Genomic DNA, 26,927 nt, shown 5'->3' with positions numbered 1-26,927 from the left:
TATCTTGAGATGGAGATTGGCTTCTCTTGGGAGTTTGTGGGTCTTTGACACGATATCATCACCCCCAGCACCTCTCTCGGGCTTTCAGAACATTTCCATGGCTTAAATTGGAACAGAAATAATATGGTACGATCCATGTTCAGTCAGTCTGACTTTGTATGTGGAAAGAGGAAATGGTGCTATAACTACAGCCATGAGTTGGTGCTGTTTTATGAAACGTAAAGGTCTTGCAGATAAACGGGGAAGGAAGGGCAGAGGGAAATGCATGTAATGGGCCAATCAATCCAGCAAAGAATCCAGAAGCAGAAGGCCCAGTAGAAATCGCAGGATGAAAAGCCTCTGTGTAGAGAAGCCCTAAGGTGCCCCCACTTGCTTCAAAAGCTCTTCCTCAAGCCGTGTTCACGCTCTTTAGTGTGAAAATGTTGAAGTTCTCTGTGGTTGACTGTTTTGTTAATTTGCGCTATCACTGAATCACTGCATGTGTTTTTGAAGTTCCTGAAAAGAGTGGCCTTCAACCAGGTTTTGGTTCTTTCAGGAATCATTTTAACACGAATTGGATACTACACCATTCCATCCATGGAAGAGCTGGCCCAAATGACAAGCGACCAAGGAGAGTGCATTGTGACCAATTTCACCATTGGCCGGAAAGGTGAGGATGGACCCTGGGTCTGATCCAGCCTGGCAATTCTTACGTTCTTATGTTCTCATGTATGCTTTAAGGTGGGCTCCTGCGTTGAGTAGGGGGTTGGACTCCATGGCCTTATAGGCCCCTTCCACTCTACTATTCTATGATTCTAGTTTTGCCTAGTGGTTGCAAAAGATTTACCCCACAGCACCTTAATTTACCTTCATCTTCATTAATTTAAAATTAATGTCTAAAATTACCTAGCTGCACCAGTGCTTATTGAGGTGTAAAAGGCCCTCTGCATGTTCTCAGAAGCACTCTCCTCTTTCATCACTTTGCTTGCTCCAAGGCTGACCTCTGGCACATGCTTACACTACATTTCTAAGACACATGTAGCTGTGTGCACAGGATGATTTTGGTGTATCATCGCAGCCATCCAGTTTGGGCTGACCCCGTGCTAATCATCGTCTTCTATCTAGGCTATGGCTCAATCTACTTCGAAGGCGAAGTCAACCTGACTAACTTGAATTGTGGACATCCGCAGGAAATACGTTGTCATCTACCCAGTTGCCAGATTGGCTCCACCCTTCGGGCAAGGTTTAAATCGGTAATGCAGAGCTCCCGTTGCCCGAAAGTTGGCTTGCGTTCTCCGTGACTAAATGTGTGGCTTTCGCAAAGTTTAACTGCAGGTATATTTGCGTTTCAGGTCTCCAACCCTCTGGTTTTTTTGCAGGCAAGCCAAAATTACTTTGGATGGATATTGGCCCATTGACAAAACCTCAGGTGGCTTGATAAAGAGCCCAAACCAGCTGGCAAAAGTGAAATACAATGATACCTTAGAGGCCGACTGTCAGAACCGGGTTATCCAGTTCCTGGAGTACTGGCCTGAAACTGGATTGTTGGTATTCAAGGTAACCCCCGTTGCTTGTGAATAGATCAAAGGAGCTCCCATGCTGAAGCCCTAGCATCTACTCCTTTTCCTTATGGCCTATAAGATTTTAAAGCAGACTCCAAAAGTGTGGATGGAGGATCGCTTCCACAGGGTTTAGAAAACATGCTCGTTTTGTTGACTACAATCTTCAGAGACTGACTACAAGCAACCATCGTAACTTGATAGGCTGGATTTTGTCTTCTCTTAGTCATATCGAAAAGGTCTTTTCTGATTTGCAAAATTAGTCATAGCTTTTGTTTCTGTCCAGGTGCCTCACTTCTCAAAATATGGCTTGCAAGATTCTGGTGAGGAGGAGGAGGAGGAGGAGGAGGAGGAGGAGCCAACAAAAGTGGAGATTAAGAAACTAAAAACACCTCAGGTGCCCCTCCAGGCTGGTTGGTGTGTCAGCAATGTGCTCGAAGTGTAAAACAAGCACCTCCCTCCAAGATCAGGAAAAAAGAGCATACATATTGAATCCAAAATTGTGCCCCTGGGGGGCTTGGTCTCTGTGTCTCTCTCATAACACAATGAAAAAGAAGAGATAGTTTCTAGTATTGGAAAATAGAAAAAGGGTTTTATTTTTTGTTACATATATCTTCAATCTTCCGGTGCTATGAGTTGCAGCCTGTAGCTCAAGCTCTGCAAGAACGCTAAACTTTTAACTTCAAAATCCTTATCTACTAAGCTATGCAAACACCGAACACCAAACAGTAAGATTGTTTGAGTTACGCTTATTTTATTTTATTAACTTATTTTCCCTCGGGTTAAAAGCTCAAAAGAGCACATTCTCGAGAATGAATCAGCTTTAATTACACAACAAACTTCAGCTGAAGTAAACCGATCTGTAACTGTTCCAGCAAAGAATTTAGAAGACAAACTAACAAACCAACAACCTTCTTGAAGCTTTAGCTTATCAGCGATCTCTTTTAATAGTTCATCAGTGTGTCTGTATTGTCGACTCATTTTTGGCAAGTCCTGGTGGAACTGTTTGGAAAACAAATGCGAGCAGCAATTCTGGAAGCATGAAAGAGTTGCAGCCCGTATGAAACAGGTTTATGCTGCCGCTATAAGCTGGCTGCCTTGACAATACTGATTAAGTTTTAAGTGACATTTTAAACATAACAGTTTTATTACGGTGACCTTTTATTATTAGTTTTTATTTTTTGTGCCATGGTTTTCACCAGAGAACGTTACAAACAGTTGGGCTTGGAGCCTGTGACTGAGGATGTCAGGTCCTTTGTTAAGGCGCACAAGCAATTTAAAATTACTGTTTTTTTCTGCCCTTCTGCAGAGGAATTAGAAGAGCCAGAATGTAAATCAAACCCAGCTGTTGAAGGGGCTGAAGGGGTTTCAGACTGGTCCCTGGATCTGAAATGCCCACTGATGTTTATGGAACTAGGAACTCAGATGGGTGGCAGGGACAGTCTAGCTGCAGAATTGGCATCTGCAGGGGTCGCCCCTTACAGTCCAAGATTTTCACCTCATCATCCAGAAAGCATTGGTCCAAGCCCTAAAAGTATTATCATTCTGACCCCACCACGTAACTCTATAAAAGGAATGGCTCTGCATCAGTAGATCAATCTGCTTTTCATAGGCCGAACGCCACTAATACAACAGATGAATGTTATTCTGAAAAGCAGCTGTTTATCTACCAGCAAGATCTGCTTAGAAGACTTTTCTCCTACTGGTCAGAAGACTTATCCCGGATAAAGACATTCTTAACTGAGAGTAAGGAACTTCTGTCCACTTTAGTGAACTTTGTGCTGGTTAATCTAAAAGGAGGGGGAATACCCTCTCATAATGTGAACTATACGTGGGCGTCAGGCAATCAGTCTAAGTTAAACGATGACGGCATAATCAAATCTCCTTCTCGAGTGTCCTATAACAGGAAGGCTGGAAAAATTCTGTGCAGGAGAGATAAGGATAAAAAGAACAAAATTACACTGCTGAGAAACAAGACACACAGACTCAAATTTGCCAAAGCTACAAATCAATGCAAAAAGGAATCAAAAATCAAGGAAGCCTCAGCAAACATCGAGAGCCCAAACAAAACGGAATATAATTCTCTAGTTGAGCTCGTGGAGGCATTGACCATGATCATGAAGGCGAATCATTTGAATCTCAATCACCCAGCGAGCATAGCCTATCCTGCAAGGGCAGAAGGAAAAATGGAACCAACTACGGGCAAAACTGAGGGTGTACAATCTAATAACAAACGATCTGTCTCTCCTCAAGTCCCTCAGCCATCAACTACCACAGTTCATGACAAGGAACCCACCTCATTTTTGACACCTCCCTCGAAAGATCACGGGGTGACTCTGTTTATGGCAAATAACTCTTGGCAGCTACAACTTATAAAGCAAAACCTGGTCTTCTCCAATTACCCTAAGCCCAAGGGTCAGCTGACTCAGCTGGAATGCACAAATCATTTTGTGCAGCTCATATACGATCTCTTAGAGATCAAGATCGACTCTGATTCTATTCAAAAGGTTGAATACCTTTTTTATAACTACACCAATGCTCGAGCTGTAGTAACCTTCGATTCCTGTGTCACTGCTGCAAAAATCTTAAGTGCCAGAGAGGCGTTACTTAATAAGAATATAATTGTAAATAGACATTTTGTCAACACAACCCCGGCTTTCTATGTACGAGACCCGAAAGGAGGTACTAATCTTGTTAACATACGTAGTGCAGAACCACCTGTTGGAGACCTAATTGGTCTCAGCACGTCCTCAGATTCTCCTGTTAATTTCCTTCCCCAGTTTACTAAGGACACTCTAAATCACGGAACGCTCCACACATTTACAACCGTTGAGAATCCATCAATATTCAACACCAATGCCCTTCTTGGTGAGGAGAGATCACTGATTGAAAGTTTTGGAGCCCTTCTGGCGATGGAACAGAATGCGATCATGTCCAGACTATCAGCTCTGACAACTTTATTATCGAACAGCCACCAACAGGGCCATGAGCTCACTCAACCCAACAACTGTCATTCCATCACCGATCCCTCAAAAGAGAAGCAAAATATCTGGGCCAAGATAGGGTGCACAATCTGTGTAGAAAATTCCTTAGACAACAATCAGAGGAACCTCAAGGGGACCTTAGTTCTAAATCCTGAGATCATAGTTAAACCTCCAACAAAGACTGGTCAGCTGTCCGCTCCTTCTAACCCTGAAGGGTGCGGGTTTCCGTCCACCACATCGGGGAACACCTTTACAGAAGCAGGACCTTCTCCCTCAAAGCAGAAATGCTCTAGCCACAACACCCTGGACTGGATTGCCATGCAGTCTCTGAACCCTAAAGAGATTGGTTCGCCAAAGACCAAAAATTCTGCTCGGCAAATTGCCCCATCCTCCAACAGCCACGCTTTTACACCCAATTGTTGTGTTCTGGGAGATCAGAAGGAAGGGTTGGACACAATTTTTGAACTAGATTGACTACGCTTGGGGCATGTCAACAGCCCACTCAAAATCCTGTCCTGGAACATTGCTAGCTAGAAATCCAAAAGTAGAGACCCAGATTTCCTAACATACCTTAACAACTTTGACGTTGTCTTGTTCCAGGAGACTTGGTGTGACGACCATATCTGTGTAAATGGTTTTATGTCCTATTGCCTCCCCGCACTGCCAAACAAGGGCAAGGGCAGAGCCAGAGAGGGTTTAAGTATCCTGGTGTTTTCTTCCCTTGACACCAGGATAAGAGAACTCCCAAAATACTCTTCATCCATCCAGGCTCTGGCCTTGGAATTGGGAGATGTTGGGCTGACTTTGCTAATATTTAATGTTTACTTTTCTCCGACAGCCTGTAAAGAGACTGTACAGGCCAGATGGCTTCAAGCCGAAGGCTTTTTCTTAGAGCAGTCAGCTAAATTCCTCTCAGCCTATTCCATAATTGCAGGTGATTTTAATGCAAGAACTGGGACACATCTCCTGGACACTTCCAGGAGCGGTGGTCTTTACACGCTGGGCAACAACAAACTCAGAGCTGGCCAACGTAACTCCAAAGACTCCTTTGTCAATTCTGCTGGAGTCTGTTTGCTTCAGTTTGTCTCCAGAAACGACTTATGTATCCTGAATGGTTCCAGTGCTGACGACGTCTGGGGTGAATTTACCTACATTTCTTCTAGGGGAGCAAGCACAGTGGACTATATTTTAGTACACCCACAGCTTAAATCATGGGGATGTAATTAAAAGTAGCAGTTCGTTCTGACAGTGATCACCTCCCACTGGAGCTTTCTCTTGACAACTTAGGCTCCTCAAAACTGTCCAATCATCCCTATCCTTCTCCTGGTTCTCTAAAAGTAAATTTTAACAGGATTAAATGGTCTCATAAAACCGGTATGGCTTTTAATAGGCTAATCAAATCTCCTTGTCTTTTGGATGTTATTTATTCAATTTCCATAACCGCCCCTCCTAAACAGGGCATTCTAGCTTTTGAAAAGGTTATACGGATTTTGAGTTCCTCCCTTCAAAATTCTGTCACCACAGTGACGCGCCCAAGAACCAGTAAGAATAATTGGTTCGACCGGGAGTGTATTAATCTCCGGAGTTGTATTCAAGCAGCTTACTCTGCTTATCGCATGAGTAATGACGGCCAACTCCCACACTCGTATTTTGTGGTTAGGAGAGAATATAAGAAATTGTTACACCGCAAAAAGACTGAAGCAACCCGAGAAGCATGGCAAATGTTGTTGGCTGCTTCTGTAATGCGTAGCTGTAAAACCTTTTGGCAGCTTGTATCAGGCACCCTAAGTAACAGATGTGATAGTCCAGAATGTTACATTCCAGCCAGTATCTGGGAAAACCACTTTCGTACTGTTTTTAGTGACAGCAGTGATACATTACCCCACCCCTATCTATCTTCCGCTGCCCGGAATGGCCCCCGGTTGACTCTGCCACTGTGGAAGACTTAATCCATCAGCTTAAGCCTGGTAAGGCTCCCGGCCCTGATGATATACCATCAGAGCTGATCCAAAGTAACATTAGCTGGTGGGGCCCCTTGTTGGCCTCTTTATTCTCTTTAATTAACCAATCAGGCATTATTCCTGCTGTTTGGCTGAAAGCTTTTATAATTCCAATATATAAAAAAGGCTGCAAAGATGATCCATCTAATTACCGCCCTATTAGTTTGTTATCGATAGTGGGGAAGATCTATGCCAGTTATTTAGGCCTCAAACTAAAGGCATGGACCATTGAGCATGACATACTGGGTGTTGAGCAGATCGGTTTTAAACCCGGCTGCTCAACCCTTGACCACTGTCTGGTCTTGACTCACCTGGCCCACAAATATTCTGCCCCTAAAGGTGGCAAACTTTTTGCAGCCTTTATTGATTTAAAATCGGCTTTTGATTCTATATCACGCCCGCGTCTGTGGAACAAATTGGAACAGCTTTCTATGGATAAGAGACTCCTGTTTTTGATTCAATCTCTTTACTATAACACCACTGCTCAGGTTCGGTGCAGCCCATCAGGTCACTACACAAAAGAGATTGCCGCATCATGTGGGGTTAGACAAGGCTGTGTGCTCGCACCTTTATTATTTAATCTGTATTTGTCAGACCTCCCCCACGCATTGGAGCCCTTACTGTCCCACCCACCTAGGATACAGAACACTAAAGTTTCTCTGCTTCTGTATGCAGACGATGCAGTTCTGATCTCTCAGACCAGGGTGGGCCTCAAGAGATTGCTGTGCGGCTTTGCAAACTACTGCTCAGAAAACTTGCTTTCTATTAATTATACTAAATCTAAGGTTTTGGTGTTGTCCTGTAGGTGATTGGAGGGCCGTTTCTTTCGATAACTGGGCCTTCCACCTTTGTTCTGATTCTCTATATAAGTTTTTAGCTGAGGGTGGAATACATGCTTGGTTATAACTTCCAACTCTTAGTCTTGCAGTGTAAAACTGACCGACTTTCTTTAAACTGTCCCAGATAATATTAGCAGGCGTTATAGACCCTCTGACGGGTTCTCGTGCTGTGATTGTGCAGCGTGTGACCATTGCTGTAGTCCACTCTATTCGGGGGTCCATACACGCCGTCCAATACTGAAATGGCCATTTGTGTTCATACCGACCTCGTATGTATGTATAAGAGCTATTCAGTGTGCAGCTGTGAGCGGTAATGCGTGCTATTTGAAGGCGACCTTCTCTTTGGTCTTTTTGCAAGTTCTGCTGCCCTGGGCATGTCTCATGCCCCCTTTTTGGGCGTGCATCAGAGCGACCCCACATGGGGCCGCGGGTATTCACACCAGTGGTATAATTGGATGGTCCACATTTGGGAGTGTTGGTGAGGCAACAAGCAGTGTCACACAGTACTGTCACATATTGTCCGAATGGGAACAATAAGATCAGGGGCAGGGTCGCTATCAACAGGCTCTGGTACAGGGCCATATTGTTCCTTACCACAGAAGTGTGACCAATGAAAGAAAACCCAAATTATAGCGAAAATGCAAAGTAAGGGTCCCGCAAGTGCCCACTCCCAGACCGTGTCCATTTAGAAAGAGGTGGTCCTTCGCAGGACCAAAGTGAGGGGCTTCTGTGGGTGCTGGGTGCTGATATAGCGTACAGTACCGTCTGCTTCAGGCCTCGCTTCGTCCTGTGGGTCCGCAGGGAGGCTGGCGGTGCTCCCGCGGGGGCTCACGTTGGCTGTGAGACCTTCAGTTGGGGGTCGTTTGCTGCAATGGGTATAATGGATCCAGGAATTGACTCCTTTCACTCGGACCGCAGTATGCGTGGTCAGCAGGATGGTGAAAGGGCCCTTCCACTTGGGCTCGCCTGGTTTGGCTGGAATCTTCCGGATCCAAACTGCATCACCTGGCCTCAGTGGATGCGCCAGTACGTCTAAGGGCAGCGGCTGGGCATCTTGGGCATACACACGTAGAACCTGAAATTGTTTCTGCAACTGAATAATATAAGAGGTTACGTCTTCGTCCCCCCCTAGCAGGGAGATGTGCGGAGCACCAGTCACCCTGCTCACTGGGGGAGGACGCCCAAAAAGAAATTCATATGGTGAAATAGACAAGACCCCCCTTGGGGCAGTTCTAATACTGAATAGGGCAAGGGGTAATGCTTGGACCCAGGTGAGGTGGGATTCTTGGCAAATTTTGATGAGGCGAGTTTTAAGGGTTTGGTTCATTCGCTCAACCTGACCAGAGGACTGAGGATGCTGGGGGGTATGTAACTTCCAGTTAGTGCCAAGGGTCTTGGCAAGGTGTTGGATGACACTGGAAGTAAAATGCCCTCCCATGTCCGAGTCTATAATAAGGGGCGGTCCAAAACGGGGCACCACATCTCTAAGAAGGAATTTCCCTACTTCTTTTGCAGTAGCATTTCGGGCCGGGGCAGCTTCAACCCATCCAGAAAGTTGGTCTACAATGACAAGGAGCCATTGGAAACCTTGACATTTTGACATATGGGCGAAATCGATTTGAAGGCACTCAAAAGGGAGCTGAACCCATGGCTTCCCACCCTGAGGACCTGGGGGTGTGGGTTTCCTGCTGGAAGCAATGGAGTATTGCAAGGGGATACACATGGTTTCAAAATGCGTTTTTGGAGGAAATCATCAATTATACTTTGGATACAGGTTCTCGCTTCATGTGACATGGGATATTGGCAGACGTTGGGGTAGGGGACATTGGGTTTTACAGTGATTCGAACTGGCTCTGCAGAGGACAACAGTCCAACATCTTGAGAAGTCTCAGCCCAAACAAAATCCGGAAGGGTATTTGGCCCTGGAATACCAGGGGTGAGATAGGGAGTAGGCTCTGGAGACATCATTGACATTAAGAGGCACATCAATTTGTTTGAAGGGACATGCACTGTCATGCCATCCAGATTACATTCAATACTGGCTTTGAATTTCGCTAATAAATCACATCCTAATAAGGATACAGGACTGTCAGACTTCATGATAAAAGGATGGTTGACAGCGGCCGAACCAATTTGGACTTTCACAGGTACACTTTCTTCAAGAACAGACTCTTTGCCTTCGATCCCCATTACTTTTGTCCCGCGTCCGGGACACACAGGTAAAATGTTAGAATTCAGCATGCTTTTTGAGGCGCCAGTATCTACTAGACAGGCGACAGGCCAACCATCAATCATGATTTCAAGAAAAGGTTTCTGCAAATCAAGCTTCCATTTAGCAACCGGAGCCTGGGAGGAGGCCGACCCAGAGACTTCATCTAATAGTCATTGTGACTGCAAGTGGCTAGCGGCCCCTTGTGGCCAACGTGGTTGTTTGGCGGTGGACTGTCCATAGGGACACTCCCTTCTCCAGGGTCCCGCCTCTCCGCAAGAGTGACACGTCCCAGGCAACGGCTGGGCGCCCTCCTGTGGGGAGTCGCGGGGACCTGGGCCGATAGGAAACCAACGCTGTATTCCGCCCCCCCCCTTACTTGTCCATACTCTGGTCTACCCAGAGGAGGAGGAGCGCCGCGCCACGCCCCCTTCCTCTGTATCCACCTGTGAATGGAGTTCCTCTCCCACGCCCCCTTGGGCCGCCTCCCCGGCCCCTTCCTGCTTGAGGAAAGTGTGCCTGTGTCAGCGCTGCAGCGAGCATTGACGCTTCTTCGCGCTTTTCTTTCTCCTCTCTACATCCCTCTCTTCTCTGCCATCGAAAATGTACTTAGCCGTGGTGACAATCTGGGACACGGAGTTCCCTTGCCAGCGGTGTAGTTTGAAGTACTGTTTAATATCTGCTGCAGCCTGATCAACAAACAAACTCACAACTAAAGCAGCGTTCTGCTCAGCCTCGGGGTCAATCCCTCCCCAGGTCCGGAGTGCTTTTTGGAGGCGTGCCATAAAATCAGCTGGACTCTCGGTTTTATCCTGAGTCACTGTTTTAACTTTGCTCCAATTGATGGTCTTCCTTCCCATCTCCTTTAGAACCACTAGAGCACGCTTTCCTAAACTTGTCATGAGACCTCGTTGTGCATCATTATTTGGATTTAAAGTGATCACTACTGGAAAGGAATTTATTGTAACGGATCCACCATCCTTGAGCGGTGAAGCCACTAAATTGGCATTAAGGCGCCGGTGAAAATCTTGATACTGTGTAGGTTTTAATATTGCATTGAGAAGCTGTGACAAATCGTTTGGGGTGGGCCGGTAAGTGTCAATGACCAATGTAAGTTGTTGAAGCACTTTTTCAGGATCCTCATATAAATCTGGAGTACTTTTGGCCCAAAGAATTAAGTCCTTTGGTTTAAAAGGAACGTGTTGAAATGTGGTGATGTGTCGGATTTGAGTGGGCTGCTCCTGCTGAGTTGGCGTTGCAGGTTGAATTGGCCTGACAACGACTGATTGCGAGGACCCCACTAGGGGTGCTTGCATATTTATTTCTGCTGCAGGTGGCCCAGATGGAGATTGCATGGTGACATAAATAGGTTCTTCTAACTGTTTCTCCTCCGGAAGTGGAGGGAGTGGTACCACGACGGCAGCTACGGAGGCGCCGTATTGTACTCTCCCGCCCAATGCACACTGGTGATATGGTGGTGGAGCATTTGGCCTTGGAGTTTTATTCAAACGTTCTGCTCTTTAATAGGCAACATCTGCCCACAAATACCAGTAATCCATTTGGCCAGGGCGGGTCTCTTCAAGTATGTTTCTGAGATCTCTTAAAACAGTTTGATTGAATGACCCAATCTCTGGCCATGAATGACTCAACACTGGCCACTTATTAACACACAATACAATCATACGTTTCTTTGACAATCCTGCCGTGCTAGGCAGTTTTCCTTTATCCCACTGTTCACACACTACACTGAGTGGACTTCCACTCGGGACACTTTGTCCCTGACCCATGATTCAAAATTTTCTCCTCTTGTCCTTTGCCGCGACAAGTTTAATTAGTTTCTACTTCGCCGAGTAGAATTAGGGTCACTATTTACCAGGCCTTTCTACCCTTTTGTCCCTGAATTTAAGAATATAGGTTCGTCTTACCTGTCAGGAGCGCGGTCCTTTGGGGGAATTGGAGTCCAAAGCGTCCCACCGACGACTAAGTGAGGTAGAAAATTCCACCGGGCGCCTGAGAGCCGCGGTGGGGCCGCAACGGCCTCACACGACCAGTCGGACTTCCAGCTCCTGGCTGGCTCGCCAATTGATGTGGATGATGGGTTAGGTTGTCCAACCGGACCTCACTCAGGCGAGACGACACCAGGTATTCTTAAAGAGTTGTTTATTGTATCGATACAGAGTCAGGTTATACGTGCAAGAGCATTAGCAAGTTACACCCAACTCCAACTACCTTGGGTGGATGTGGTACAGGTATATTTATACATCAAGGTACAGGATGCGTGCGTAGCTGACAGTGCCTCTCTGGCTGCTGCCACGTTTGCCTTACAGCAGTTACTTTGCTCCATATATGGTCAGATGTGCATTCAGGTAGCCTGATTGGTTACCAGATATCTATAGGGCATGATCAGGGCCTTCAGATGATACAGGCCCCCACATCAATTAGTTGGTTCTCAATTAATTTCTCTCTTTTTGTTGTTTATTTGTTCAGTCGCTTCCGACTCTTCGTGACTTCATGGACCAGCCCACGCCAGAGCTTTCTGTCGGCTGTCGCCACCCCTAGCTCCCCCAAGGTCAAGTCTGTGATCTACAGAATATCATCCATCCATCTTGCCCTTGGTCGGCCCCTCTTCCTTTTGCCTTCCACTTTCCCTAGCATCAGCCTCTTCTCCAGGGTAGCCTGTCTTCTCATTATGTGGCCAAAGTACTTCAGTTTTGCCTTTAATACCATTCCCTCAAGTGAGCAGTCTGGCTTTATTTCCTGGAATATGGACTGGTTTGATCTTCTTGCAGTCCAAGGCACTCTCAGAATTTTCCTCCAACACCACAGTTCAAAAGCGTCTATCTTAAGCATGTTCTGTGTTGTTCTATATTACGCCCTACGTTTTCATCAGAACCAGCTGAACTAATTCTGTAAGAATTTAACCAAAGAAGTGGCACTTGAAAAATACTTTGCAGCAGGCAGTGCTCCTATTCCAGGTTCCAGCCAGCCAGGCCCTCTCCCAGGATATGCTATTCCATGCCTCTCCATTTTTCTATTGTCTCCACGAAATCCAGCCGGCATTCTATTCTCACCAAATCTGATCAATCTTCATTGAACTGTTTATTCCCTCAATGTTTTCTGTACTTCTGGAAACCTTGGGGGTTTCCCACGCCTGCCAATAACTCCTTCTTGTACATGGATGGTGCCATTTTGGCTGATTAACTAAATGGTTAAGGGCGCAACCCTATCCATGTTTAGACAAAGAAGTCCTACAAGTCCCATGCTGCCCGGGGAATGCTGGGAGTTGTGGGACTTTTTTCTGTCCAAACATCATCATCATCATCATCATCATTATTGATGTCAGACTAATTTGATCTCATTTTTTGATAGGATAACCTCCCTTGTGGACTGTGGGAATGCTGTGGACGTCATATATCTTGACTTCAGCAAAGCTTTTGACAAAGTACCCCATGACATTCTGATTAACAAACTAGCTAAAAGTGGGCTAGATGGAACAACTATTAGGTGGATTCACAGTTGGCTACAGAATCGGACTCAAAGAGGACTTATCAATGGAACCTTCTCAAACTGGGGAGAAGCAATGAGTGGGGTGCCGCAGGGCTCAGTCCTGGGCCCAGTGCTCTTCAACATTTTTATTAATGATTTGGACGAGGAGGTGCAGGGAACGCTGATCAAATTTGCAGATGACACAAAATTGGGTGGGAGAGCTAATACCCTGGAAGACAGAAACAAACTTCAAAGTGATCTTGATAGGCTGGAGTGCTGGGCTGAAACAACAGAATGAAATTTAATAGGGATAAATGCCAAGTTCTACATTTAGGGAATAGAAACCAAATGCACAGTTACAAGATGGGGGACACTTGGCTCAGCAATACTACAAACGAGAAAGATCTTGGAATTGTTGTAGATCGCAAGCTGAATATGAGCCAACAGTGCAATATGGCTGCAAGAAAGGCAAATGCTATTTTGGGCTGCATTAATAGAAGTATAGCTTCCAAATCAAATGAGGTACTGGTTCCTCTCTATTCGGCCCTGGTTAGGCCTCATCTAGAGTATTGTGTCCAGTTCTGGGCTCCACAATTCAAGAAGGACGCAGACAAGCTGGAGCGTGTTCAGAAGAGGGCAACCAGGATGATCAGGGGTCTAGAAACAAAGCCCTATGAAGAGAGACTGAAAGAACTGGGCATATTTAGCCTGGAGAAGAGAAGATTGAGGGGAGACATGATAGCACTCTTCAAATACTTCAAAGGTTGTCACACAGAGGAGGGCTAGGATCTCTTCTCAATCCTCCCAGAGTGCAGGACACGGAATAACGGGCTCAAGTTAAAGGAAGCCAGATTCCAGCTGGACATCAGGAAAAACTTCCTGACTGTTAGAGCAGTGCGACAATGGAATCAGTTACCTAGGGAGGTTGTGGGCTCTCCCACACTAGAGGCATTCAAGAGGCAGCTGGACGACCCTCTGTCAGGGATGCTTTAGGGTGGATTCCTGCATTGAGCAGGGGGTTGGACTCGATGGCCTTGTAGGCCCCTTCCAACTCTGCTATTCTATGATTCTATGATTATTTATTGCGTTTTTATACCACCCAATAGCCGAAGCTCCCTGCATAGGATTACACCCTACATAGGATGTATAGGGATACATTTGTATGAAGGTTTTTGAAATATCAAAATAATTGAAAAGAACATTACAAGAACCTTCCCCAATGTTGGTCTACAACTCCCATCAGCCCCAGCCAGCACAGCCAATGGCTGACCATGATGGGATCCATAGTCCAAAACATCAGTAGGGCGCCGGGTTGGAGAAGGCTGGTGTACAATGCAATTTACAAAACAAAAGGCACCACTCATTGTTAAAATGAAAGCTGGCAGTTAATAGTTTAATTTTCCATTTCCATGTTTATTTGTTTTTCTCTTTAAAATATTTATCTGCCACCCTTTAACCATGTTCTGAAGACGACTTTCTTAAACATCAGACCAAAGTAGCCTCAAAATGAACAGCTTTCAGTCCTGCCGATTAAATAGTTTCCTTGTTGCTAAAGATCAAATCATCCCAGTCAAGATCTTGTCGATTAATCCAGTGGTTCCCAATTAGCTAAGTACTGGGTGTGAAGGACCAGGGAGTTGTGAAGTGTTGCTGAGTTTTGAATTGTACCAGTTTTCCTGTTAGGTAGTAAACTGTAGTGGTGATGGGTCGATAAGGACTAGTTTGATATGTTTTATGGCTGGTATCTGGTCGATATGTTTATGACCCGGCTGGTGCCAGGACCCAGCTTGGTATGTGGGAAAGAGCGGGAGTGAGGTTTCCCGGGGGCTGGAGTTTTTCCGAAGTCCCAAGGTCAGTTAGAGGCCTCGCACCTGTATGCTATCTCCTAGTTGAGCTAATTGGACCTAGTGTGTGAAGAAGATCAAGTGCCCTCATTAGGGAGGAGGGGTTGGTACAGCCGGGGAGAAGAGGGATAAAAGAGCTAATTGGATTAGGCTTCAGAATGTCTTCGGCCTGGGGCGATGGACGTCTGAAGCAACCCGGTGGGGGTGCTTGAGGGAAGTTAGCTTTTGTTATGATTTTAGAGTCTGGTTTTCTAGGACAAAACTCGCCGGTTTGGCTGGGAGAAGGGGGGCCTAGTGGCATGGTTGCATGTTTTTAGATGGAACTATGGTTAGTGATATCTGCTATAAATCTACCTCATCCCTTCCCTTCCCCCTTCCTTTATTCCCCACGTTTCTTTATTTTTTCTGTGGCTGTTCCAGACCAAAGCCTTACTTGTTAATTGTCTTGTCTACGTATTAAACTTTGCTTTGGTCAGCCTAGTGTGTTGTGTGTCTTTATTCCAGAAACTACCGGTCCCACGAACGTAAAGTGTCTGGGAAGACCCGATTGACTCGGGCTTCCTTCACATGGTGGCTTAGCGGTGGGCTGGAGGCCCGCGTTTGTGGAATAGAAATGGTGTGAGTGGAGGTCTTGGAAAACCAGACGCAGTTTGAGGTTAGATAGGATGCAGGCTTCAGTAATCGAGCCTGGGCGCACAGGGGGGTTTATCCCTGTTGTAAGTTCAAGCGTGCCGGAGGGCTTGCTGGTGACGATAGCCGACACGGCAGGAAGGTCGCCATTGTCAGTGCCGCCGTTGGAGGCAGGTGAGGAGGCCGGTGCGACAGGACAGGTGTCGAGACGAGCAGCGGATGCTGGCCCTAGGTTGGAACACAGTCTCTGGAACACCGAAAGTGGAAGTGATCAGGAAGAGTCACGGAGGGACACGGAGCACCGCCGCCAGGAATGAAGGAAAAGGAGGCGGCAGGATGAATTTCAACAACAGCAGATGGCGGCTATGCAGCTACAAATGAGAGCATTACAGTTGCAGCTGCAAGAGAGTGAAAGGGGCCGGGGGGCCCTGATAAGTAATCGGAAGCTGTTCCCCACTTATCGGTCGGGCCAAGATGTGTTCAGCTTCTGCGCAATGTTTGAAACCGCGTGTGACGATCAGAATGTGCCCCAAACTCAGCGGATGGCTGTTCTACGGGCACAGGTGAGCGGGGAATTGGCGGATGTGTTGGGCACAATCCCTAAACAAGATGTCCAGAACTATGAGAAGTTTAAAGAAACGGTTCGTCAGTGTTTTGCCTTAGCGGCGGAAAGTTGCTGCCGGAGGTATCGGGCGATTAGACTGGAACCGAAGGAGACTTGTGTCTCGTTAGCAGACTGGATTACGAGGGCTATGGACCAGTGGGCTGCGGCGGCGAAGTTTACACCCCTCCCCCCTATGGTGGAGGTGCTGAATATGGAACAATTTTATGCTGCTCTTCCAGAGGATCTAGCCGCGCTGGTGAGTGACCATCGTCCGACCACTTTGCATGATGCAGCCCTGTTAGCTGATCAGATGGAAGTGTATCGGCGCAAGGAAGCGGGCCGAGCTAGTTTGTCTAAGTGGGGAAGAAGTGAGGTTGTGCCTGCTGCATCGCCAGCCAGCGGAGCCAAAAGTGGGGCAGGAGCCACGGCATGGCCACCCCAGGGGGAGCGTCGGGAAAGAGAAGGCCACCCCCAGGCAATGTCCATGCCAGCGACAACGAGCTGCTTTTATTGTAAAGAGGAGGGTCATCTGAAGAGAGATTGCCCCAAGTTAGCAGCGAGGAAACATGGGGGAAGTCCGGCTGCGCCTAAGTTGGGCAGAGTCCATGCCCTCCCCGTCAGCGGAGGGAACGACGGATCCGACTGGGAGACCGAGCAGGGAGTGGGGGAAGGCGAAGAAGCAGCTGGACCTCCCTTCCCGAGAATGAGACGACCCGGTTCGGATGAGGTGGCGATGGCCCTGATTCAGCCCGGGCAAGTGAAATGGAACCAGTTACACTTCTGTAAGTCCATTAAAATCAATGGGACTATGCTGTGGAGTTGGCGTGATACTGGCGCATCCCTGTCCGCTATCGATCGGAAATATGTTCGGCCGGACCAGACGCTCCTGGGGCAGAAGTACACCGTAACTCCCTATAGTTCCCCCCCAGTTTGTTTACCTCTGGCCAAAATTCCCGTGGAGTATGAGGGGTGGAAAGGAGAAATGACTTTTCTGCTGCACAGAGATTCCCTGTGGCTTGTTCTATTAGGGAATGACTTGGCCTATGTGACAGCTAAGATGGGGGTAGTGATTCGGAGTCAAACATGTCAACAGCAACTGGAGCAGGGAGAGCAGCGAGCCCCTGGGAGTAGTGAGATCGAGCAGGTGCGGGAGGAGGAAGAAGCAAGATCGCCTGGTGTGGCGGACATGGACACGGTTGCTCCCTTTCCCAACAAGCCTGGCCCCCTCCAACAGCCAGCGACAGAGACGGCCGGAAATACTTCAGGGTTGGGGGAACTGGGCTCCAAAGAAGCCATCAACAACGCCCAACGGAGTGATCCATCCCTGGCGGGGTGTTGGGAGGAGGCTGAGCGGGGCATGATTGCCGTTACCCCTCAACATGCTACCCGGTTCTTCTGGCAAGGGGGAGGTTTGTATCGAGAGTTCGCCCCAAAGGGGGCTGGACAGCGATACCTGACCAAGGGGTATTGGCAGGTCCTCCTGAATGAAGGGGCGGGGGAGTAACCAGCTCTCACGACCCATAAAGGATTGTTTGAGTTTACGGGGCTACATTTTGGAGTAAAGAATGGATCTGTTATGTTTATGAGATTTAGGGATGGATTATTGGATGGGTTGGGGAGTTTTGCCTGCACCTATTTGGATGATTTGGCCATCTACTCTCAGATGTGGGAGGAGTACGTGCCCCAGGTTTGGCAAGGGTTCCAGCGCATTCAGAGGGCCAACCTGACCGTACAAGTGTCAAAATGCCAGTCTGGATTGGGAGAAGTGGGGGACTGGGGGCATAGGGTGGGGGGAGGTAGCCTTAAGCCCCTAGGAGCTAAGATTCAGTCCATCCGGGATTGGCCTGTGCCGCGGACCGAGAAACAAGTTCAGTCGTTCCCAAGTCTTGCAGGATATTATTGCAGGTTTGTGCCCCTCTTTAGTATTGCAGCCGCCCCCCTTACGGATTTGTGCCAGAAGCGTAAGCCAGTGCAGGTACAGTGGATTTCCAGCTGTCAGCAGGCTTTTGACTTGCTGAAAGATCGGCTAATAACTGCCCCCATTTTGTTGACCCCCGACTTTCAGAAAGAGTTTGTGTTGCGGATAGATGCTTTCGATACCGGGGTGGGAGCCGTGTTGCTCCAAGAAGGGTCAGATCAGCAGTTGCACCCAGTGGTGTATTTGAGCCAGAAGTTGTTGCAACGAGAGAGAGCGCTGTCAACTATTGAAGAAGAATGTTTGGCCATTGTTTGGGCCCTAGGCAAACTGTGGCTGTACGGGTGGGGACGGCCCTTCAAGCCCCAGATTGACCATCCCTCTTGGTGTTGGTTGTCTTGGATGAACGGGTCGAATGGGAAGTTGTTGCATTGGAGTTTAGCTCTTCAGGATAACCGATTTAGGATTTGAGATGAGGGTCTTGAGGGGTTATCCCTCAAGACTCATCTTCCAAAAGGGGGCGTGTGAAGGACCAGGGAGTTGTGAAGTGTTGCTGAGTTTTGAATTGTACCAGTTTTCCTGTTAGGTAGTAAACTGTAGTGGTGATGGGTCGATAAGGACTAGTTTGATATGTTTTATGGCTGGTATCTGGTCGATATGTTTATGACCCGGCTGGCGCCGGGACCCAGCTTGGTATGTGGGAAAGAGCGGGAGTGAGGTTGCCCGGGGGCCGGAGTTTCTCCGAAGTCCCAAGGTCAGTTAGAGGCCTCGCACCTGTATGCTATCTCCTAGTTGAGCTAATTGGACCTAGTGTGTGAAGAAGATCAAGTGCCCTCATTAGGGAGGAGGGGTTGGTACAGCCGGGGAGAAGAGGGATAAAAGAGCTAATTGGATTAGGCTTCAGAATGTCTTCGGCCTGGGGCGATGGACGTCTGAAGCAACCCGGTGGGGGTGCTTGAAGGAAGTTAGCTTTTGTTATGTTTTTAGAGTCTGGTTTTCTAGGACAAAGCTCGCCACGGTTTGGCCGGGAGAAGGGGGGCCTAGTGGCGTGGTTGCATGTTTTTAGATGGAACTATGGTTAGTGATATCTGCTATAAATCTACCTCATCCCTTCCCTTCCCCCTCCCTTTATTCCCCACATTTCTTTATTTTTTCTGTGGCTGTTCCAGACTAAAGCCTTACTTGTTAATTGTCTTGTCTACGTATTAAACTTTGCTTTGGTCAGCCTAGTGTGTTGTGTGTCTTTATTCCAGAAACTACCGGTCCCACGAATGTAAAGTGTCTGGGAAGACCCGATTGACTCAGGCTTCCTTCACACTGGGGACCCCTTGTTTTTCAAATGCCAAGCCATGGACCCCCTACTTTTGAAAATTTTGTTATCTCTATGGTAGTTAACTGTGCGAAGCATTTTTTTTGGAGAAAATAAGGGGTAGCCCTAATAAGCAAAGGATTTTAGGTATACTAAAAAACAGACCATAAAATTTGTGATATTACCTTGCAAAAATAGCAATGATTTAGTTAGGAATATAAAGACGAATTTAATTTTACTAATGTCTAGTTTACAGCTGAACAAATTATGGCATGTCTAGCAGCTACTACACCTAAATGTGATGGGAGAAATCATGCCTCTTTTTGTCCCAAATAATCCCTTCCACATCCAGTTCAATATTTCCTACATTAATCTCAAATCTGGATCAACATTGAGCATATTTTCTTTTATTAAAATGTGGACCTTGCAGAGCTAATATGTGAATGGTGCCAACGGACCCCCTGGGCGGGTTACGTGGACCCGCTGGGGTCCGCGGACCACCAATTGGGAACCACTGGATTAATTTAACCTAATCCTTGCAAGGTCCTGCTGCCTACGACACTTGGGGCAAAAAGAGACCACTGCACTCACCAATCACCCTCTCCACAATCTGGTACTGCTTGTTCAACTCTGACGCCAGTTCCTGCTGGCAGTTGTAGTACTCCACATCTTCGGGGGAGACCTTGGCCAGCCTGTGCAGGAAAGAGATGGATAAAGCTCTCTGCGGAGAGGGCGCTGAGCGGAGCTCAGGCATGCAGGCGCCGTCCTGCCCACACTATTCTACGAAGAGCCGGAAGACGCTTGGGTGGAAACAGGAAATGGTTTCGCGTCCTCGGCAGAGCTAAGAGCTGGAAGTGGCAATCCGGCTCTGGAATTACTTCTCTGCAAGCAGGGAGCCAAAGTCAAGGCCTTCCACAGCAAAACCACACTCCAGCCACCTTCAGGTGCGATGCGGCTGCGTCCCTCGCCGCTTCACGAAGTACAGGGCACGAGATCCTCCGAGGGGGAGACCTACCATTGCTTGATCTCTTCCTCTTTCTTTTTGAAGTTCTCCAGCTTCTTCAGGCTTTTCACTTTCTGCTGCTGCAGGGAGTCCTCGCTTTCCCACGTGCTGTGGATGGCCCTTCCACTTGATCAGGTACTGGGCCTCCCCTTCCTCCTTCTCGGTGTTGAAGTCGGCACAAGGGTCGCCGTTGGCTTCCGTGGCGTAGACGGTGGTGGACGCACCGGTGGCTGTCGAGAGGAGGCCGATTAAGGCTAGATTAGACCCGCAACAAAATGTTCCAACCTGGAACACTCCTGTGGAATGCAGTTTTCTGGGGAAGGGGGGGGTGCTGTGAAGGCTGGTGGCTCTGATGTCCGTGGGGTAGTGAATCTGCTTCGGGTTTCAGTCAGAACTCTTTAGAGTTCTGATTGAAACCTGGAGTGGACTCACCACCCCACAGACACCGCAGACACCGGCCTCCGCTGGGGTGTAGGGCTCCCCTCCAACGGTCAGCCAGCATTTTGGGTCCCTTAAACATGCCCAGTCTTCAGAGAACTGTTTTTGGGGTTTCTTCCACCCTGCCCCACTCACACGCTTAGGATTTATTTTGTCATTTTCCTTCGTTACTTGAAGGGTCGTCCCATTCCATATGTACCTGCCCAGACCCCACAATCACATTCAAAAGCTCTCCTCCGAACGCCCCCACCAAATAAGGCGAGACAGGCGGCTACTTCAGAGAGGGCCTTTCCAGTGTTGGCACCCCAGTTGTGGAATGAGCTCCCCAGAGTGGCTCACCTGGAACCTATATTGTGGTCTTTACAGTGGCAGGGGGAGACTTTTCCTCCAATCGCCCGGCTTTTTTAGCCCTTCAGTTTTTAAAACGGCATCAGTGTGTCTTTCGCTCTTTGCACTACTGCTGGCTTTTATCTTGGTTACTACTTGGTTTTATTCTGTTTCAAATGTACGGTTTTTCTATTATGTTTTTACTACGTTATTGCATTTTACGGTTTTAAGTTTTGCCTTGCAAACCGCCTAAGGAACTGCAGCTATTGGGCGGTACAATATCATACGCTCTCAAAGGCCTCAGATTAAAGGAAGGTCTTAACCTGGTGCCGAAAAGATGACAATGTTGGTGCCAGGCAGGCCGTGATCCGTGAGTGGGGCTTCTCGGTTGTAGCACACCGAGAGGTTTGCCTGGCTCCCGTTCGGATGTGTTTTCAGTATCAAGCAGAGACTTTTTTAAAAAATAATAATTGTCCAGACATTCCAGCATGTTTGTCGTGTTTCTTTGCCCTCCCGCCGAAGTGCAAGACAACAAAGAAGTCTGCCAACTAATCTACAAAGCTTTATTCAGTAAATAAACATCTTTTTGCACCTCAGGAGAATTTAAAGCCTAGGAACTTTCTTCTAGACTAACACTCGGCTAAACTAAGCAAAGCAATTGTTCTTTCAAGAAAAGGGAAGAAAGGCCTTTTCCCTGAGGCCCTTTCACTTCAAGGAAGATTTCTTGGAAGAAGCTTTTGCTTTTCGAGAGAGGCTAGCTGAGCTGACCGCCTCTCATCTACCTTTAGCTCCGCCTGTTTGAACCTACAGCAGACCCTGGGGTCGGCCAGCTCTGACGTCCCCTCCCCATTGGAGGATTTCTGACCTCCCACAGACTGTGTGTTGTTAATGTTCTCATTTATACTGTCCTGTGCAGATTCATCCCTGGCTGCAGAAGAGTCCAAGAGAATCACCTCCCCCACTTCCTGCATAAGCTGGGACGTTTCTAGTCCTGTTTCTTCAACTTCAGAATCTGATTCTGATGGATAGCCTGAAACTCCTTCCCCCACACCAAGGGGAACAGGCCTTGTCATGACAACGTTGAACAGCTGAGATGAAATTGTGGTGTTTTGGCAGAGGTGCCCACCCTCTTCATCTTCCCCAACCACCAATCACTTGACAGTGTTCCAGCTTTTGTGCTGTTTTCCCCTGCATTGAAGAAGGTTGACATACCTCCCCTAAGACTCAGCGACGGCCAGTGTCATGTCTAACCTTACTGCCCCTGTTTTTGGAGAAGGTGTTTCAGGTAATCAATCAGATTCGGAAATAGAGGAGGCGGTGCTAGACACCAGCCAGCCTGTACCAGTGGGGGAGGAAGCTCACACGGGCGATACCCCAGCTGGGAGTCAGCCCTCTCCAGAGCTTATCTCCTCAAGGCCAAATCCTACACACTCAGTGGGAAGTGAGCTTTCTTCCGGAGGAGAGCGTCCCGACAAGCTAGCTGATGCTAGGGTCCGCCGGAAGCTCAAACTCATGGGGCAGAAGGAAGGCATGAGAAAGTCGGTTCGATTACACCAGAACCTGCCTCTGCACCAGGCTCTCTGAAGTTACGGGTGTTTGGGGAAAGGGTTCTTATTCTTCTTGAGCAGACAATTTTCTTGCTTAGTTTGCACAGTTTTGCCTAGGGAGACGTTCCCAAGAGATTAGACTCTCTTCAGGTAGAAGAGATGTTTGTTGCTTAATTAAAGCTTTGTAGATTACTTAGCAAGCCTCATCATTTGCCTCCCATCGAAAGCAGTTTCCTGAGAAACACGACAGGCAGGAAGAGCTTGAAGCAAAAACAGGCCGGCATTTTGACCCTATGCCTTTTGCCTCTGGCCCTGTTCCTTTTTGTTTTCAGAATGTGGCCCCTTGCAAGGGCTTCTCCGAAACTCAATCCGGCCTTCAGGCTGAATGAGATTTCCCTGCCTGGTTTATGGTTCCGTTTCTTTAGCATTTCTGTTCTTTGTCATGCTGACCTCCATCACGTTGGACTTTTTCACACCACGTTCGGTTCTTCAGCCGAAACAACCAATGCAAATAACCAACGCTGTGCAGAGTGGATTATTTGAACGACCGCTGGTTCTCGTGGCGTGTGCCATTGCCTCTTTCGTTGCACACAGTTGGTTATTTTCGGCAACTACAAAGACCCCTTGCAAAAGCGACCAAACTCCCGCTCTGGTCGAGCCAGCAGAACTCGCAATGGCTGATGGGATACCAGCGGGAGGACTGTGCCGGGTGGGGGTGGGAGAAAAGGTGGGGGATGTGTCAATCAAATACACCGTTGACTAATAGTCAACTCAATGCCAGCCTTAATCCACACCACGGCTGATTATAATCGTGTCGTGTAGGGAGGCCCCCATTGATAATCGACCATGGAGATGATTATTAACTCACCATTGACTACTGTGTTGTCTGAACGCAGCCATTGTTTCATTTTTTCAACTGAACACCACCCTACCACAGCCAGCTGAGAGCGGCCGCTGGTCCAACTCGGTAGGAGCCGGCTTCCTATGTTCCAGTGCACTCACCTCCTTTTTTGCCCACCCTCCTGTCCAGCACTTTCTCGATGGTCTCGCTGTTATCCTGCTGCTCCTCAGCCCCTTCTCCCGTCATCTCGATCAGGTCATCCGAGTCCGTCTCAAAGTCGTCATCTTCCTTGTAACTATGGGGGCAGGAGCAAGAAGAGATGGTGTGAGGCTCTTTCTTTGACCTCGAGTTTCCTACAAACAAGAGCAGGGGCGGGGAACGTGCATCCCTCTGGATGCTGTTGGAATGCAGCTCCCATCAGCCATAGCTAGCCTGACCCACAGTGAAGGATGCTAGGAGTTGCAGTCCAGGAACATCCACAGGGCCCTGTGTTCCCCATCCCTGAACTAAAGGGAAGGATCGTCCTGACCTTTTCACAAAGGAACCCTGGACAGGCGCAACCCCTGCGTGGATGGCACTGCATGGACAGCATGGGCCCACCACACCCTAGCATTGTCCGTGTTGACCAGCAGTGCTTCTTCCAGGGCTGCGCCTCTTTTAAAGGGCGGTCCCAAGCAAAGTACACGCTTTGCAACTGCAGAGCATGTCCTTTGCTGCGGGGAAGGGCTTGCAGCTCAGGCGCAGAGCATGAGACCGCATACTTTGCTTGGGACCGCCCTTTAAAGAGAGGTGCAGCCCTGGAAGAGGCACTACTGGTCAACACAGACAACGCTAGGGTGGGATGGACCCATGAGCTGATGCAGTATAAGCAGGCCTGCAAATGTCCGGCACTCTCAAAAGCAGGAACTCTGAGCCCAGGCTCTTTGATTGGCAAGATTTCAGCAAATGTGGCCGTCACGTGTTCAAGCATATCTTCACACGCAGAAGCGCTACAGACCTGCTTTATTCCTAAAATGAAGCAGATGCTCTCAGGAAGCATGAACACATGCGGTGCTCTTCCAGCACTCCTGCGCAACTAGGGTGTTCAGCTGGGGATTAGGAAGGCACAGGAGCCTGCCTTAATTCCAAGCGAGACAACACACCTATAGGGGCTGTCCATGCAACACACTAACCCACACTCAGAGGTTGAGTATGGGTTGTTTTGAGCCGTAGGTTGTTTGTTGAACCATGGTTTAGCTTGCTGTCTGAATGCAGCCAGGGTGGCTCGTTAACCATGCAGCGTGGTTTATTTTCCTTGAACATGCCACCTTGAGAAGCCATGGTTTGTTGTTGGGTTCTTCAGGGTGGTTAACAAGGCACATTGCATGGTTAGCAAACCACCCTGACTGCGTTCAGACAACACGCTGTGAGGAACACATGCTGCGTTCAGACAACACACTAATCCATGGTTTAACAAACAACCCACACTCAGTTGGCATGTTGTGTGAACAGCCCCATAAGACTGATGTTATCTCTGTGTTGCAGACTAGAGAGGAAGGCTGAGACTGAGAGAGAGAAATGCTTGCTTAAGGACACCTCTGTGTAAAAATACTTGACAGACTTTTGGGGGCCTTTTAGCCTAGAAGCAGCACAAAAATCAAGTATAACATAACCAAAGGCGCCTTCTCAATGGACTGCAGGCGCGGAGTCTTCAAGCTTGCCAGATCTACTTTTGCACCAACTGGAGCCTGATGCAAAAGACATAACATTAAAGAATTCTGAGCCCAAAAATTCATTTTGAGCACCAGAACTCAGACCTTCCACATTAAAAAAACACACACCCAACAACAAAACAAAAAACCTCCCACATAAAAATCCACTGCTTTTTACCCCAAGCTTTCCGCATATGAACAGTGTGTGTGAGCAGGGACGGGACGGGACGTCATTTGCTTGCTGCTACTGTTAAACGCTTGCGAGTCACAAAGCTGATCTAGTTGTTATTTATTTATTTATTTATTTATTGCATTTTTATACCGCCTAATAACCGAAGCTCCCTGGGCAGTTCACAAAAATTAAAACCATTCAAAGCATAAAACAAACAGTATAAAAGCATGATATAAAATACATTATAAAAGCACAACTACTGCAAATCATCCAGAGATCGACCAGTAGATCCAGTTCTCCCATCTTCAAACCCTTGGGTTTCTCCCAAGCACTTAAGCCCAACACGCAGGCTACCGCTCTGACCCAGACATTACCTTGGAAAGGCCTCCTTCCCAGACATGAGGAGCTGATGGCACCCATTACCTGAAGTTTTTAGCCACTGGGTGCCGGGTCTGTTTTTTGGGTGCCTCGTCATCCTCGTCGTCATCCTCGTCCTCGGATGACTCAGTTTTCCTCCTCCTCTTCCCATGCTGGACATTGAGCACCTTCTTCGCAATGGTTTTGGCCACTGCTCTAAAATGAGCAAAAGACAGGAAGATATAATACAGTCTGTGGAATACGAGGAGCCGGGTTGAACCAGGGCCACACCAGGGTGGGTGGGTTCCCAACCATTTGGGGCCAGTGGGCACGTTTGGAATTTTGAGGGTGTGTTGTGGACGCTTCCATAAAATGGATGCCACCGGGGGGAGGGGGGGAGGGGGGATGACCCATCACTCCTTTTACTGAAGGCAAATGGGAGAGACTGAAAGGCAAGTTACTTGCCCCAGAACCTAGGTACAAAGCAGAGATGGGTCTGAACTCCAAAACACTAAGAGAGCAATCCTATGGCCCCTGGACAGAGTCTGGGGGCCATTGGATAGTTTGGAGACAATGCCAGCTGCCTCTCCAAGGTTCCCTCCCGCTCCACAGTGTCCTTACTAAACAGGCAAAAATGCCCCTCTAGCAAAAATGTTTCCTTCTCCCTCTGAAGAATCCTTGCTAAATGGGACAAAATGCCCCTCTAGCAAAAATGCTTTCCCCCCACAGAGTACTTGCTAAACAGGAAAAAAGGTCCCTCTAGCAAAAATGTTTCCCTCCCACTCTGCAGAGTCCTTGCTAAATGGGCAAAAATGCCCCTCTAGCAAAAAATGTTTCCCTCCCCTTCTGCAGAGTCCTTGCTAAACAGGACAAAATGCCCATCTAGCAAAAATGTTTCCCTTCCTCTCCGCAGAGTCCTTGCTACACAGGAAAAAATGCCCATCTAGCAAAAATGCTTCCCCCCTCCACAGAGTCCTTGCTAAACAGGAAAAAATGCCCCTCTAGCAAAAATGTCTCCCTCCTACTCTGCAGAGTCCTTGCTAAATGGGCAAAAATGCCCATCTAGCAAAAAAGCAGAGTGGCAGAAGCACAGAAGCAAAGATCACCTCCATGCTCCACCTGCGCTATAGAGGATGCCCACCAGCCTCTGAGTTTGAAGGCTGATGGGCATCCAGATAAGAGTGAGCCCTAAA

General features: G+C 47.9%; 1 protein-coding gene across 1 annotated transcript in view; it reads right to left on the bottom strand.

The window, feature by feature from the left end:
* Positions 1–21,444: 21,444 nt before the first annotated feature.
* The window catches only part of LOC134406630 (chromodomain-helicase-DNA-binding protein 2-like), a 48,028-nt gene continuing 42,545 nt past the window's right edge, over positions 21,445–26,927 (bottom strand). Inside the window, exons 18-20 of the mRNA XM_063138147.1 lie at positions 25,801–25,950; positions 23,676–23,809; positions 21,445–21,449 (exon numbers count right to left, since the gene is read on the bottom strand). Coding sequence (XP_062994217.1) covers positions 21,445–21,449; positions 23,676–23,809; positions 25,801–25,950 — 289 coding nt within the window. The remainder of the gene's footprint in view (positions 21,450–23,675; positions 23,810–25,800; positions 25,951–26,927) is intronic.

The sequence above is a fragment of the Elgaria multicarinata genome, chromosome 11, assembly GCF_023053635.1.
Source record: "Elgaria multicarinata webbii isolate HBS135686 ecotype San Diego chromosome 11, rElgMul1.1.pri, whole genome shotgun sequence".
NCBI lineage: Eukaryota > Metazoa > Chordata > Lepidosauria > Squamata > Anguidae > Elgaria > Elgaria multicarinata.
The sequence above is the reverse complement of the archived record's forward strand: the minus strand, read 5'-3'. Positions and strand labels throughout refer to the sequence as shown.